This window comes from Symphalangus syndactylus, chromosome 3 (genome assembly GCF_028878055.3).
Source record: "Symphalangus syndactylus isolate Jambi chromosome 3, NHGRI_mSymSyn1-v2.1_pri, whole genome shotgun sequence".
NCBI lineage: Eukaryota > Metazoa > Chordata > Mammalia > Primates > Hylobatidae > Symphalangus > Symphalangus syndactylus.
Genome location: NC_072425.2, coordinates 100,523,626 through 100,534,201, shown reverse-complemented (window position 1 = coordinate 100,534,201; position 10,576 = coordinate 100,523,626). Strand labels below are relative to the sequence as shown.

General features: G+C 35.7%; 1 protein-coding gene across 1 annotated transcript; it reads left to right on the top strand.

Annotated features, from left to right (window-relative positions):
- Positions 1-7,417: 7,417 nt before the first annotated feature.
- On the top strand, positions 7,418-9,419 carry LOC134736261 (putative uncharacterized protein C5orf17). The gene is made up of 2 exons (XM_063636648.1): positions 7,418-7,579; positions 9,291-9,419. The coding sequence occupies exons 1-2, from the start codon at positions 7,418-7,420 to the stop codon at positions 9,393-9,395; spliced, it is 267 nt and encodes an 88-aa protein (XP_063492718.1). The 3' UTR covers positions 9,396-9,419.
- Positions 9,420-10,576: the final 1,157 nt, after the last annotated feature.

The window sequence follows — 10,576 nt, the reverse complement described above, 5'->3', positions numbered from 1 at the left end:
AACTACAATGACATATTAATTCACACCTGTCACAATAGCTATTATTAAAACCACAAAGAGAAATTTTGATGGGGATGCAGAGAAAAGGGAATACTTATGTACACTGTTGCTAGGAATGTAGAACCATTATGGAAAACGATATGGAGGTTTCTCCAAAAATTTAAAATAGAACTACCATCTGATCCAGCAATCGCAGTACTTGGTATATATCCAAAAAAATGTAAATCAGTACCTCAAACAGATATCTGCACTTTCATATTCATTGCAGCATGAATGAATAGCCAAGACATGGAAGCAATCAAAGTGTCTAATAATGGATGGATGGATAAAGAATATGTGGTATAAATAAACAATGGAATACTAGTCAGTCATAAAGAAGAAGGAACTGCTGTCATTTGAGACAACATGGATGAACCTGGAGGAGATTATATTAAATGAAATAAGCTAGTCAAAGAAACACAAATACCACATCATCTCACTCATATGGAATCTAAAAAATTGAACTCTTAGCAATAGAGAGTAGAATGGTGGTTACAAGAGGCTCAAATAGGGGGACTGGGGAGACGCTGATCAAAGGTTACCAAATTTCAGTTAGATAGAATAAGTTCAAAAGATCTATTGTATAACATAGTGACTATAGTTGATAAAAATAGATGGCTTTCTTGACAAATACTAGGAGAGCAGATTTTCAGTCTTCTCACTACAAAAAAAAAATGATAGCTTTGTGATATATCTCATATGTTAATGAGAAAGATTTAACCATTCTACAGGGCATATATATTTCAAACATCATGTTGTACATGATAAATACAAATTTATCCATTAATTTAAACAAAAATCTAAAAATAAAAATAATTTTAAAAACAAACAACAAAAAATCCTTTTCTATAAACATCAATACATCTATTGGATTTGTTTTAAATGATAAAGCTTCACAAAGCCTTGGTTTTATCTCTTATTTAAAAATGACCTTTAATTCTAATTATTTCCAGAAACAAATAAACCTGTCACTGCTGGCATTCTAGGAAGGAGAATAGCTACCTTACTTTCGTGTTTTTTTTTTTTTTTCATGGAGTCTCGCTGTGTCACCCAGGCTGGAGTGCAATGGCGTGATCATGGGTAACTGCAGCCTCCACCTCCCAGGTTCAAGGGATTCTCCTGCCTCAGCCTCCCAAGTAGCTGAGATTACAGGCACCCACCATTACGCCCAGCTAATTTTTGTATTTTTATAGAAACAGGGTTTCACCATGTTTGCCAGGCTGGTCTCAAACTCCTGACCTCAGGTGATCTACCTGCCTTGGCCTCCCAAAGTTCTGGGAGTGAACTCCCAAAGTTCACAAGCGTGAGCCACAGCACCCAGCCTTGTGGGTTTTTTTGAGGTTATCTTCTTATATATTGAGTTATTCCTTAAGAGTCACTCATTTATTCAACAGAATGTATCCATCTATCAAGTCAGTGGAATATTGTTGATGAAGAATAAACCCAGTTTCTATGGCTATCTTAAATCCTTATCATATAATACTAAGGTAAATGTTCTCATTTCTTATGGTGGTAATATTTACAGAGAATCAATAAGTCCCTATATAGGCAGATTTTAAATTTTGTTATATTTCTGATATTTACTTTTTCTTTATTAAAATGCCACAATAAATAACTGAAAATAGATTTAATAGGATATTTGGCTTCTCTCTCTCTAAAGTAGGTGTTAGATTGGTCTTAAAAGACAGTCAAGAACCTATAGTTGTTATGTAAGGATTATTAAATCAAATGCAAAAATCTTTAAAATTTGATTCCCTGACTCCTTATCTATTCAACCTTATCTCTCGTTATTTCCCATTATACGTTCTTGACTCCAATCAGATAATTGTTCTCAAGAAAGTGATTATTCTAGTCTCAGTGATTTTTTTCCTTATTCTTTTCTTTTACCTAAAATGACTTGCAACCTGGCATCCAACATTGCACAGTGAACCGTCTTTGTATTATCATCTTTTCAATAAAGCATCTTACAGCATAAATCCTTAAAGTATCATGAATATAATTGCTATCAAACTATTGGCTTACACAAGACTTCTGGCCTGGTGTTGTTACATCTACATGTTGACTACAGTCATTTTAAGAGCCTCCAAATGCAGGATTAATGTTCACAGAACTACAAATAATTGTCCACTCCCTCTGGAACAGCAAGAAAGGTAGGGTATTTATTCACCAACTACTGTTGCACTGAGCTCCAGTACATTAAAACCCTGCCACTTCCTCTGTTTCTGGATCGAAGCATCCTCCTCTAGTAAGAAAATCCTCTCGGGCAAAGAACTTCAGGTACTTGGAAGAAGAAGCTGTCAAGTAGACGTACAAACCTGTTGTAAGGTGGCTCCTTACGTGGACGTATCTTAGCTAGGTTTTATATAGTCTCCCGAAGTTCCCAGGTGTATTGAGTCTAATTACTCAAAAAAAGATCTTGGAGTAAAATGAAACATAGTTTTAATTTTGATTCTAATACTTGTGAACTTTGTTCTGATTGTCATATTAATAGAAATATTCATAGTATTACAGTAATACTATTGGAATGTACTGTGGGTATAAACCTTGATTTTTAATACCTGACTCATGATTTGGCCAAGATGGCAATTGTTAGGGGGTCTTCCGTCTTGTTCCTAGGATTATTCTTCCTCTTCTCCATTTGATTTCCCTGGATGGGAAACTCAAGCCAAAAGCATATCTCGCAGCGCTTTAAGCTAAAATGTGTTTGTGATCTGAGCTTTCATAGGAAGTATATACACCCAAATTAAATTTCAAGCAATCGCCTAAGGTAGGAGGGAGAAAGTGCAGTTCTTTTCTTGGCTGAACTGCTGCTAAAGTGACCTTCAATAAACTAGTCAACCTTTTTATTCATTAGTTTCTCCCTTGTCAAAGTAAGTGGCTAAGAATATATTGCTACCAATCGTGCATGGCTATAGTGAAGAGAAATGGAAAAACTAGCACCCTAAGAAATGGAGATATGCCATGAAAATATGCTATGTATGTAGAAATTTTAATAGTCTGCAATGTTTTCTTTGTGATTGAGCTTGAATGGATGATGCTAAAGCATTTCGTTGGTTTTGGTTTGTTGCTTACTTTAGTCTCCTGCAGGAAGGTTTCACAAAATAGATTAAGTTTTATATCTTTCCACCTAAAGAAAGCAGACAGTTACATGGCTGGTTTCATCTAATGGAGAGATTTATTGTCATGCTGAAGTGAAAATGTGATAAATGTATTTCCTAATTCAACCTTTTCTCAATCTGCATATTTTACATTTCAATCAAATACAAATGACTGTCAAGCAAAGATTTTATGCACTTGAATTTCATCAAAAGGGTAGAAATATAAATATTAAGAAGGTCCTACAATATGTGAAATGGTTATTAAATCTAGGGACCAATTACTTGACTCCTCATTATTACTGTCCACTGAAATTTTTTTAAATATAGAAAATTGTCAATTCTTTCAAAGATGAAATCTAACATGAATCATCTGTAAACAAGTAGAAAAAGTTAATACATGTTTTAAAAAGTTAACACATATTTAGGACACAGATTACATAGGTTCGAATAGCATAAAATTATCACATTATTTCTTTTTTATGTATTTCTCTTACATACCTTCATTCACTGTTGACTGATTCAACAATTAGTATTGTTCAAAACTCAAGTAATTGATTCTCTTTGCAAAGTATATTTTTATAATGCAGGGTCTGGGCAAGAAGTACAGTGGTGTTAATTGTGTACTTACAAAGGATGATGTTAGTATACCCAATGTAGAAACAAAAGGAAGGATTTACTTATGCAATTATTAATTAAAATGTATTTAAAAATATAATACTATAAATACTGTTACAGAAACATGAATTAAAAATTAGGAATTTTGGTAATTTCTTGAGCTCTGTTAATAGTTGGTTTCTGGTTGCACTTCCTTATTTTATAAGCCAGAGTTCTACAGAGAAATAGAGGCAATAGGATTGATGGATAGATATAAATATATTTATGATGTGGGATTGGCTTATGTTACCAAGGAGGCAGAGAATTTCCATGATACTCTATCTGGAAGCTGGAGGCCCAGGAAAGCCAATTGTATCATTCTGGTCTATGCCCAAAGTTCTAGAACCAGGAGTGTTGGGGGAATGTGGCTACAGTCTGAGTCTAAGGCCTGAGAACCAGGATCACTGATGTCCAAGGGCAGGATAGGATAGATGGCCCAGCTCAACAGGTGCCTTTTTGTTCTATTTAGGCCATCAAAGGATGGATGATGCCCATATCTGCATTGATGAGGATGATGTTCTTTACTCAGTCTACAAATTCAGATGCTAATCACGTTTGGAAAGCCCCTACAACATCCGTAGACACATACCCAGAAACAATGCTCTGTTAGGTATATGGGTGTCCCTTAGTCTAATCAAGTTGACACATAAAATTAACTATCACACTTATCCTAAGAATAAAGTTTGGAATTATATAAGCTATAAAAGTTCCTCTAGCATGAAGATTCCAGGATTCTTCTATATTGTTATTTATTTGCTATAGCAAATTCATGATTATGTTCTTGGAAATTTAGCTTTGAGAAGTTATCAACTTGTCTATACTTATAGAAATGCTAGGATTAGCCAAAATATGCTCCTTTTGTAGGTCTTTCCCAGTCAGATTATTCAAATCAACATACCTAAGGTATGTTGTTGCTTTCCTCACAGGAAAGGTAGATATTTGGAAAGGGTTTCATGGAACAATTGTCTCTTGGGATTTCACCATTTTAATGATCACTCTTATAAATTCTAAAGAAACTGATTTTAAAAAAATTCTGAGAAGCTTGTGGCCAAAGAGTGTCACTTCCTAACATATATATCACAGCTTCTGTTTTAAGATCTGTTCTTCCTAGTCAACTGCTTTTTAACACTGCCTATGGTAAATATAATTGAATATTTTCAGAAAAAAATGACCTAGATTATACTGTGTGTGAAGTTAATTGCTTATATAAAAATACAGTATTCAAAATCATTTCAAATGACAAGTATTATTTTCTCTTATTTGACTTAATTGTGAATACATTTATAAATTCATCAAGTAATTGTAGAATTCTTTATTTGAACCGTGTAAACTCTGAAATAAGTGAAATTTCATTTAGAAACACTGTGGATATTAAATTTTTAAGTCTCTTAGCAATCAAGTTTCAAAAATAATCCAAATGAGATTCAGAAGAGCTTAGCAATTTATAATGCGCCACACAAAGTCAACAATTATGACATCTTCTGATTTTCATTTTCAATAAAGCAATGGGACCAAATAAGTGGGGCAAAGTATGCCTGAGAAAAAAAAGATGATAGATTAATAAAAAAAATGAGGCAAAAGGTATTATATAAAGCATTGTGTGCTTTAAAAAAGGCATCACAAAAATGAGCACTAGATGATATTTTTAAAACCTAAAATGAACAAGGACAAGCAAAATGAGAATCAGGAAAAATATATAGCAAAGCATACAGCATCAATTCTTCATTTCCTTTATAGTTTATTAGTTTCAATATAAACACTGAGGGATTTTGAGATGTGAACATGAAAATGCTAGTTTGGTGAAGTCAATGAGGATTTTTTAGCTATTTTATAATCAAGTTCCTATGTTGTTCTCCAGTTTATTGTTTATTTGATCATTTGTACAACTGGCATTTCGATTAACTAACAGGCAAGCATAATCACACAAAACTAGAGTGTACCAATGTGGCTTTAAAACTAGACCAAACTATCAAGTGTGTGAGTATGAAGGGTGTAGAAATACAGACATTATAATTTAAAAGATTATAGGATGCAGTTTTACATTTGACCTCAGGACGAGCAAAACATTAGTAAGGAAAGAACTCTTAAGATATGTTGAATTTATTCTCTTTAAAATCCAATGTTACCCAGAAAGAGTTGCTAAGAATGTTACAACTCTTAAAAGCTTCAATTTGTTCAATGAGTCTTTATGTATAAAGGTCCCTATACATTAGTCTCACTCTAAACTTAAACAATAAAATATTTTTAAACTATAATTTTTGATTGAAATATTCTGTCAAGTCTGTTAAATTTTGTACATACTACTTGATAAATGGATGAATTCATTGCTTAGGGGTAAACAATATAAACTAGAGCAAAGAAGGAAAAAATGAAATGAGAGGACTTAGCTTCCTTGTCAACTAGGCAGCCCTGGAGAATGGAGAAAAAGGAAATGGATACTGCTAACTTGGGTTCCTGGATTAAATCATGCTTCTTTAAACGTTAGTACATAATTTGAGCCTTATGCTTAAGACTAAGAAGAACACCAAAGGAATGAGGCCTAAAAAACTTTTCAGTTCCCAATATACCCAGTAGTCAAAGAAGAATGCTTATCTAATATAAATAAGTGAATAAACAAAGTTTCTGCAAAAGTTACTACTCTGTTTTTGACTATAAACAAACCATGAATTGTTATAAATTTAGTAAACTAGCATCATTGCTTAGTTTATCCGTGCTGTTACACAAAGCAATTACATCGTTTTTGCTTTAATTTAGTTCTTTTCAATGCTTTTGAGAATACGTCCCTGTTTGCAGCACCATGAGTTTCCATCTACAATTATCCAGACTCTTGGACAATTTAATTTCAAATCATAAAAAACTGTTAGATAGTGACAGAAAGAAAATTTGTCAAGGGCCAGTGATCTTGGAAAGGATTTACAAGTATGCATCAGTGAACTCTGAGGTTGATAAGGATATTCTATATCTGCATTTGTTTTATGTTCTGGTTATTCCTTATCCTCTCTAACAATAAATGAAAAATAATAATGGTATACCTTAAAGGCTCTCCACTTAAAACAAGTATATTTATTATATGTTTGAGAAATGGAATAACCACTTATCAAATGTTCTTTTTTAAAAAATAATAAATGTGACTATTTTAATGCAAGATACCGATTAAAACTAATGATTCTGAAATATCTAGGTCATACTGAGAGGTGACAGCATGCTGGCAGTCCTCACAGCCCTCGATCGCTGTGGGTGCCTCCTCTGCCTGGGCTCCCACTTTGGCGGCACTTCAGGCGCCCTTCAGCCCACCGCTGCACTGCGCCAAGGCGGGAGCCGGCTTCCTCAGCTTGCAGGGAGGTGTGGAGGGAGAGGCGCGAGCGGGAACCGCGGCTGCGCGCGGCGCTTGCGGGCCAGCCGGAGTTCCGGGTGGGCGTGGGCTTGGCGGGCCCCTCACTCGGAGCAGACCGCCGGCCCTGCCGGCACTGCTGGCCCTGGGCAGTGAGGGGCTTAGCACCCAGGCCAGCGACTGCGGACCGTGTACTGGGTCCCCCAGCAGTGCCCACCCACCGGCGCTGCGCTCGATTTCTCAATGGACCTTAGCTGCCTTCCCGCGGGGCAGGGCTCCGGACCTGCAGCACGCCATGCCCGAGCCTCCCACCCCCTCCATGGGCTCCTGTGCGGCCCTAGCCTCCCCGACGAGCGCCACCCCCTGCTCCACAGACCCCAGTCCCATCAACCACCCAAGAGCTGAGGAGTGTGAGCGCGCGGCGCGGGACTGGCAGGCAGCTCCACCTGCAGCCCAGGTGAGGGATCCACTGGGTGAAGCCAGCTGGGCTCCTGAGTCTGGTGGAGATGTGGAGAACCTTTATGTCTAGCCCAGGGATTGTGGACACACCAATCAGCACCCTGTGTCTAGCTCGAGGTTTGTGGATACACCAATCGACACTCTGTGTCTGGCTGCTCTGGTGGGACCTTGGAGAGCCTTTGTGTCCATACTCTGTATCTAACTGATCTGATGGGGAGGTGGAGGACTTTTATGTCTAGCTCAGGGATGGTAAAGGCACCAATCAGTGCCCTGACAAAACAGACCACTGGGCTCTACCAATCAGCAGGACGTGGGTGGGGCCAGATAAGAGAATAAAAGCAGGCTGCCCGAGCCAGCAGTGGCAACCCGCTCAGGTCCCCTTCCACAGTGTGGAAGCTTTGTTCTTTCGCTCTTTGCAGTAAATCTTGCTACTGCTCACTCTTTGGGTCCACACTGCATTTATAAGCTGTAACACTCACAGAAGCTTATAGGCCTGCAGCTTCACTCCTGAAGCCAGCGAGACCAGGAACCCACCAGGAGGAACGAACGACTCCAGACGTGCCACCTTAAGAGCTGTAACACTCACCACGAAGGTCTGCAGCTTCACTCCTGAGCCAGCCAGACCATGAACCCACCAGAAGGAAGAAACTCCGAACACATCCGAACATCAGAAGGAACGAACAACTCCAGACGCGCCACCTTAAGAGCTGTAACACTCACCGCGAGGGTCGGTGGCTTCATTCTTGAAGTCAGTGAGACCAAGAACCCACCAATTCCGGACACAATACTAACTGCAATCACATATTATTACTCATCTTCACATAGGAAAAAATATAAAGAAGGTGTAATCATAAGCAGTATTTTTCTCACCATTTCACCATTTTAATGTTCCAAGGAAAGAGATAGATCCACAAATTTAAACATGAAAGATATCCTCAAACCTTTGAAAGAGTCTTTATTTAACACTAAGACAGCAATTATTATTGAAAATAGAGAAAAAAATTCACAAAATTTTATAAAATGATGTTCTTACAAACTTCCTTTTATCATTTAAAAATCTTTATTATCCTTACTTAATTCTGGAATTTTAAAACCATATCATGTTCATCCACTTCATTTATGACATTTTGATGCAGAAATGTCATTGGTATACATATCCTAGATTTTTGTTGTACAATGTCAACAATTTAGTCAAGTGTTAGATTGCATATTTGTTTCTAAACTTTATACATAATTATCTTAATTCACAATATTAATTTAGAGAGAGCACAATTTTTCTATTGCCAGTGTTTTTCATCACCATATTCTGACTTTTCAAGTAAAAAGTATACAGCAGAGTTGCTATAAAACTTCTCTTGTAGGACTATCTTGAACTAGACTACCCGGGATTCTGACATGAAAAGCCCTACATTACAGAAATTCAAATTTCAAGACTACCACACATATTTACATAAAAATCATATTATCATTAGTGAATGCATATAGAAATAAAACAACACATAAAGACTGCTCAAAATAGACGACGAATTCAACATGCCATGGCCTAAATAATTATGTCTCCTCAGGATTTGTATGTTAATATCCTAGGCCACAAGGTGATGGTTTTAGGAGGTGGAGCCTTTGGAAGGTAATTAAGTCATAGGAGCAGTGAGTGGGATTAAGTGCCCTTACAAAAGAGCCCAAAAAAGACCCCTCCCTCCTTCCACCAGGTGAAAACACAAGAAGGAGCCATGTGTGAAGCAGGAAATGGGCCCTCACCAGACACCAAATCTGCCTGCACCTTGATCTTGGACTTTCAGTCTCCAGAACTGTGAGAAATAAATTTCCATTGTTTACAAGCTATTTCATTTTGGGTATTTTGTTATAGTAGCATAATTATTGCTTATCACATTTTAATAACTTATAACTGATATTATCTTCTAATCACTAATAGCCAGGTTACAATAACAATAAAGAAGCACAGAGAAAACTACATGAATATAAAGCATATTTACAATGACTAAGTTAGTTAATAAAGTGATATATAACATATATAGTATTATATCATATTATATATAGAATGTGCTTTAAGACTGATTTTAAGGTATAAAGCAAATATAAAGGATAAAAACATCATAGTAAAAGTTTTAAGTTCTTAAAGAAGTTACAGTAATTCTAAATATATACACACTAAAAGTATCTCAAAATGTATAAATCAAAATGATTATACTTCAAGAAGAAGCAGAGAAATTAGCAATCACAATGTCACAATGAAATGAATTAGACATACCTCCTCCAGCAATTATCTGTTAAAATAGGGAGAATATTAATAAGGATATAGATTTAAATAGCAAAATGAATATGATTGATTTAAAGCATCTTATGTAGAAAGTTACATCAAAAATTATAAAATTTAGGTTATTTTCAAGCGTGTGGAACATTTATAAACATTTATATCATAGGTTCTGTATTATATATACCTTTGTTTCTGATGTAAGTTAAACTGGAAAAAATAAATATTTTCAAAACGAGTAATTCAGATACTCTCAACTTGAAACATTAAACAGCAAACATTTAAATAACTCACAGGTAAAAGGATAAAAAGAAGAAAAAATATCGAGTAGCAATTTTAATATGAAACAAAGCAAGTTAAAATAATACATACCGAACTATTGGAAATTAAGTTAAATTAGAAGCTTTAGAGAGAAGTACTCTTAAGTGCTAATATTTGAAAAGTGAGAACACTAACAATTATTAAATTAAATGTAAAATATGAGTACTTAGAGAACCAAAGATAAACCTTGAGAATTCAGAAAAGTAATATGATAAAGAGAAAAAAATGATGAATTGTAAAATATAGACCTTAATAATATCTGTCATTTTTATTTTGACCATTCCCTCATCTGATGGTATATAAGTCTATCATGCTATGGACTTAATTTGTTTATAATTGATGATGATTAACTAGGTTGCCACTTTCTAAATATTAATTGACCATCAGTTCTTTGGTAAAATG